This window comes from Arachis ipaensis, chromosome B10 (genome assembly GCF_000816755.2).
Source record: "Arachis ipaensis cultivar K30076 chromosome B10, Araip1.1, whole genome shotgun sequence".
Classification (NCBI taxonomy): domain Eukaryota; kingdom Viridiplantae; phylum Streptophyta; class Magnoliopsida; order Fabales; family Fabaceae; genus Arachis; species Arachis ipaensis.
In genome coordinates, this window is record NC_029794.2 from 37583465 (window position 1) to 37589250 (window position 5786).

A 5786-nucleotide genomic window follows, 5' to 3' on the forward strand; every position below is an offset into this window, starting at 1 on the left:
AGTGGGTGCTTGACTGAGTTTGAGAATCTGATGGAACACGGTAGACCAGCATGGGTGTGGTTTCGGGAGTTGTTCGGGGAGTTACCTCCACAGAGTAAAATCAAGCAGATGACAGTGTGCTACACATGGTTCCACGAGAGGTTCCGGGTTCTCCCTGCAGATGCTACTGATGAGACCGTGCGTGTATACGCACGCGCTTATATCCTGATGCTGTTGTCGTCTCAGCTGTTTGCGGACAAGAACGCAAACAGGGTTCACCTTTGCTGGTTGCCTTATTTGGCATTGTTGGACGACTTGGGCAGATATAGCTGGGGCTCCGTTGCACTGGCCTGGTTGTATAGGTGTCTTTGTCGTGGTACAAATAGGAACGTCGTTAACTTGGCTGGGCCGCTACAGCTACTACAGTCTTGGATTTTCTGGAGGTTTCCCACTCTGAGGCCCACTGGTTTTGACCGGTTCGGGTTTCCTCTTGCTTCTAGGTAGGGTTTAGTATTATCCGTTAATAAATTTTAAATACATCATGTGTTATGGTTTGTTTTGACATCATTTCAATTAAAATTTTAGGTGGGCTGAGTTTGTGCCGAGCGAAGGATGGTAGGGGTGGGGACCGGTGGTTTCCTTCATATTATCAGGAGTGGCACCAGCATTGGGAGGACAGGCTTCGGTCAATCATATGGGTCGATCGAGTCATCGACCCTGGTCCATCAGCAGAGTACCTGGAGTGGTGGTGCCGTGTGGCGCACAGGTTCCTATCCCCAGATGTAGCATTTCAGGATCCGAGGCCGATTGTGCTGACTGAGGAGGCGCGTCACAGAGGGTCGTCGCAGGCACCTCCTAGAGTGCACGTTTATGACAGACCAGATAACAGACGAGTCGATCGGCGCTGCCGTATAGGGACCCGGACCACCGATCGCGAGTGGAGGGAGTTTGCGGACCATTTGGAGGAGGATGTTCCTGGAGCTGAGCCTGGGGATGCAGTGGACTACCGTGTTCCTTGACGTAGAGGCAGACGGCCACCTGCGCGGCCTAACCGTCGAGGTGCGCCTGACAAAGGACCATCCGAGCAGGGGGACGGCAGTCATCACGTGCCCGGTGAGGAGGTAGTTGGATCAGCATCAGCTATGGATCGGCTGACGTTCGAGGTGGGTACTAGCTCTCAGCTGTTTGGGAACGTTAGCCCACATGCTTTTGCTGAGTTTACTACCGCGGCTGTCGGGATGGACATTGATGATCCTGTTACTCAGTCCGAGTTCTACATGGACATAGCAGACATGCTTAGGGATGATGATGATACCCATTATAGGCCACAGATGCCTGAGAAGCATGCCCAGTTTGCTGATCAGCAGCCCAGGAGTGACGATGTTCAGGCTCAGTTGGCAGTGGACCTCAACGAGCCTGTAGTTTCTCCGTCTGACCCATGGTTTGCGTTAGGAGGGACACCTGCCTCTGCTTTCAGCGCCGTTCCCGCACAGCCCTCAGCACCAGCAGCAGATCACAGACCTAGGCGTGTGAGGCGTCCTCCTTTGTGTGGTACCGGAGGTCACCTGCTTGGCCAGTTCGACGATGATGACAGTGACACCATTGAGGATTCTGATTAGTTATGTTATATGTTCCTGTCCGTTAGAGACTTTGTTATTTTATGTATTGAGCATGCTACTTAGTGTTTATGGCTTTCAGACTTATGTTAAATGTTATTTTTCTTTTAACCAATCAGTTTGACCGATTTCAGCTTCTTTGATATGTAGCTCTACGGTTTATATTATAATGCACAATATGAACGATACATTAATAGGTAAAATAACAGGAATTTATTCATCTGAAATTTTTGCATTAGATAAACATGTTGACAGTCACAGACTTAACCAACCATACATTACTAACATTATCTAGACCCTGATGCAACTGAAACATCATAGACTGCATAATACACGACATGAGATCTACGCATCCCCTCCACCACTCTGTCTTCGTTGGTGATAGTTCCTCCGCGTATGCCCAGGCTGACGGCATAGTCCACATCGCTTCGGCTGGTTCTCCTGAGACTGATCCATACTTCCACGGATCCTGGTTGCCTTTGGACGACCTTCCTTTGCACGCCGCATATTAGGGTCAGGAATGATGGTAGGCCCAGCATATGGAGGCCATAGTCCTTCAGGGATAGGTGGGAGAAACCCCTCCTTGTAAACGTTGAACACCTCACTCATACGATACACCTCGTGAACATATGACGCCCAGTTAAGCCGGGAGTAGGCGCAACACGCAATGGCGTGGCAACAAGGATAATGCAGCGCCTGAAAGTGGCCACAGTCGCATCGGTGATCTTTAAGGGAAACTCTATAGCTGCCCAGGGAGAAGTTGCCGGTTGGTGTTGTCTCCGCGACGGTGTACTCGGACTGCTGCCTGTCATATAATGTCACAGTGAAGCACCTCGAGTCTCTTAGGTTCCGATCAATAGACTTTACCAAGGCCTGACAGAATTCATGCCCAGATCCGAGTTGTGCCTCTGCTGTCTGTCCCCGTACTACAAATAGCTGAGCAAGCCTCCCGTAGGTTGACTTAACCAAAGATGTGACCGGCAGGTTGCGAGTTCCCTTTAGCACGGAGTTCACACATTCACTGATGTTTGTGGTCATGTGCCCGAACCGTCGACCAGCATCCTCATGTTGGGTCCATTTGTCATACTCCATCCGGTTGGCCCAGTCACACATTGCTGGATTCTCAGTCCGCATGATGTCAAACCAGTAGTAAAACTCAGCCTCAGTCTTTGCGTAGGCAACATTCACCAACAGCCTCCTGGAGTCCTTACCTTTGAACGTTAGGGCGAAATTCGCAACCACATGCCTAATACAGTAGGCCCGAAACGCCCGAGGAGGCAGCCACCCAGTCTCAAGTGCCTCAAGCGCTGCCTTGATCCCATTATGCCTGTCAGAGATAACAAGGATACCCTCCTGAGGAGTCACATGCTCTCGGAGATTGGACAAGAAGAATGACCACGACTCTGCATTTTTGCCCTCCACAAGGGCAAATGCTATCGGGAGGATGTTCGAGTTCCCGTCCTGAGCTATCGCCAACAGCAGCGTCCCTCCATACTTCCCATACAAGTGGGTACCATCAATACTGACGAGGGGCTTGCAATGCCGGAATGCCTCGATACAGGGTGGAAATGTCCAGAATAGCCGGTGAAAGTACTCGGTGGACTCATCAACCCCACCACCAATCCGAACAGGAGACGTCTTCAGCACCGTGATTGTTCCCGGCATTGTCGCCTGGATCCCTAGCATCCAATGTGGCAACTCCGCGTAAGACTCTTCCCAATCTCCATATATTTCTGCCACTGCCTTCTGCTTAGCCATCCAAACCTTCCTGTAACTAGGCCTGAAACCGTAATCAGCTTCTGTCGCTTGTTGAAGTACCTTTACCGTAACCGCAGTATCTGCCCTAACCATAGGAAGAATCCTCGCACAGATAACGTGGTAATCCAGCTGACAGTGATCACTTGAAATAGAAGTTGTGAGGCATGTGTGTGGCCCGTTGTACCTCCTAACCTCTCAAGTCCCCTTTCGTGTACGAAGCGCTACACGAATCAACCAACTACAACCCTTGCCGAATTCCTTGCATTTTCCATGATACTTCAAATGATCCGATTCAATGACTCTGTACTCAACACCTCGCCGGATGCTATATTCCTTTACACTCAGCACAGCTTCATCTTTACTCTGGAATGATTGCCCAATCTGAAATTCTGCAGAAGATCCCCCCACTCTGTTACCACTGTCTTCCTGTTGACCAAGAGCTTCCAAGTTTAGTGTCGAGAAGTGTGTAGGGTAGTGATGAGAACCAGAACTTGATGGCCTATGCTGCGCATGTGGATTGCCACGTGTGTCATCGTCGCTGTCACCATCGATATCAACAGGCTCCTGGTCAGACTCATCGTCACGCATTGCATTCTCTACTTGATCAGGTCCACCAAAGTCTTCGATATAAGGTACGAGGCCACCACCGGTGCCCACAATGTGCGGAGGCTCAATGACTGCTGCATTCTCCAAAGGTATAGAACCAACAACCTCCGTTCGGTCTAAATCAGCCGCAAACGAAGGTGATTGAACCGGCGGAAGATACGGTCTGACCGCAGGCATCGAACTAGATACACCACCCGCGGCAGCTAGGCAGGGAACTGGCGCGGATGCCCCAGAACTATCGACACCAACCTCCAACTTCGCGAACAACTCATAGATTCTGATCTCCGGAAAACTCCGTACACAGTAGAACAGAACCCTAATATCTTCATCAGCCTTAACCGCAAAGGTTTCATACTGAACACCGGTCGATACAACCGCCATGGGAATCTTGTAGAATAGTTTCTTCACCCACTTGCTACCCAACACGCCAAGCTTCTCCAAGATGCTGTTCTTCAGATCTGACAAAGTCATCGACGACCTGATAAAAATACTTAGTGGTTCTCTGTCGGTAAACTTCACACCTTTGCTTTTGCTTTTTTTTTATTTTCCCAGAGCAATGCACTAGGGCAAGAAAACTCTCTTCCTCACTAGCCATTGTGAGAATGATCTCTTATGGAGCTTGAATCACCAACATATATATAGACTTCCTGTCATCATAAACCGTGGTGACCCACAGGGTTTTATGTGCAAACAACTTTCTTCATAAACCGTGGTGACTCTCCACGGTTTATGCACGCAATTTCTCCTTAGTAAACTGTGGTGACCTACCACGGTTTACACTATATTTTTTTCAACCATAATCCGTTGTGGGTCTCCACAGTTTACGCACGTTTTGAAACCGTGGTGGGTTGCCACGGTTTACATAGAAATGGCTTTTTGCACATGCAGGTAACAAGAACCAGTTTTGCACATTCAGGTAAACGTTTTCTCTAATCTATTTATTTAAGTAACTTGCCCTAATTTAAATTTAGGGTTTGATTTCAACTCAGGATGAAGCAAATAAATTTAAAACATAAGGCCAAAGGATTTATTATTATTCATTCACACACATAAACTTTCAATTACCAAATCAAAGATAAAAACATAACATAAGATCCCCTACTTCAGCAAACAAAAACACTAAGAAGGAATAATATTTTATTTGCCTAATTTTAAATTAAACAGATCTTCTATAATCACAAAATTTAATAATACTTTATCAAAAGCCTAGAAACCAAGGAAATTAGATTCTTAAGTCGACAATGAGCAAAACCAAACAACCATTGATAGAAAATTAGGAATTTAAAAATCCTAAACTTTAGAAAAAAGTGAAAAAGAAAAAGAAAGACCTAATGTGCAATGCTGGCGAATGTGGACCATGGCGTAGTGGATTGACTTGGCCATGCCGAACTTGAAGACGAGAGTCTAGAGGCGGTGCTCGAGGAAGTTCTCGACAGTTATTGAGAGCGAGTACGTAATCGCGGAAGTGACAGAGACTAAATCGCAGAAACTCGCTAAAGGCAGCAACAATGTTACTTGCGGCGGTGAGGTGATAAACAAAGCAAGAAGGGGATGATAGGAAAGGGATAACCTTCATATCAAAGCCAAAACAAGATCGTAGAAGCTCATTGAAGGCAGCGGCACAATGTGGATAGGTGTCGCGAGGGGATGAGCAGTGGCAGGGAATGAACAACGGCAGTGAATTAAACGGCAGCAACAAATATTCAGATCGAAGCCAGATCAAGAACCAGATCGTAGAAGCTCGATGAAGGCAGCAATAATAGCATTTCTTGCAGTGGCGAGGAGATGAGCAGCGATGAGAGGCTGAATGATAGCAAGAAAATAATT

General features: G+C 47.6%; 2 protein-coding genes across 2 annotated transcripts; both read right to left on the reverse strand.

Moving 5' to 3' along the window:
- LOC107620565 lies at positions 1941 to 3446 on the reverse strand. The gene has a single exon (XM_016322702.1). The coding sequence runs from the start codon at positions 3444 to 3446 to the stop codon at positions 1941 to 1943; it is 1506 nt and encodes a 501-aa protein (XP_016178188.1).
- Positions 3549 to 4430, reverse strand: LOC107620563. Its single transcript, XM_016322701.1, has one exon. The coding sequence runs from the start codon at positions 4428 to 4430 to the stop codon at positions 3549 to 3551; it is 882 nt and encodes a 293-aa protein (XP_016178187.1).

Bases quoted from the DNA above. Each gene is read 5' to 3' on its own strand.
- LOC107620563 (XM_016322701.1), bottom strand. From the start codon at position 4,430: ATGACTTTGTCAGATCTGAAGAACAGCATCTTGGAGAAGCTTGGCGTG.
- LOC107620565 (XM_016322702.1), bottom strand. From the start codon at position 3,446: ATGGTTAGGGCAGATACTGCGGTTACGGTAAAGGTACTTCAACAAGCG.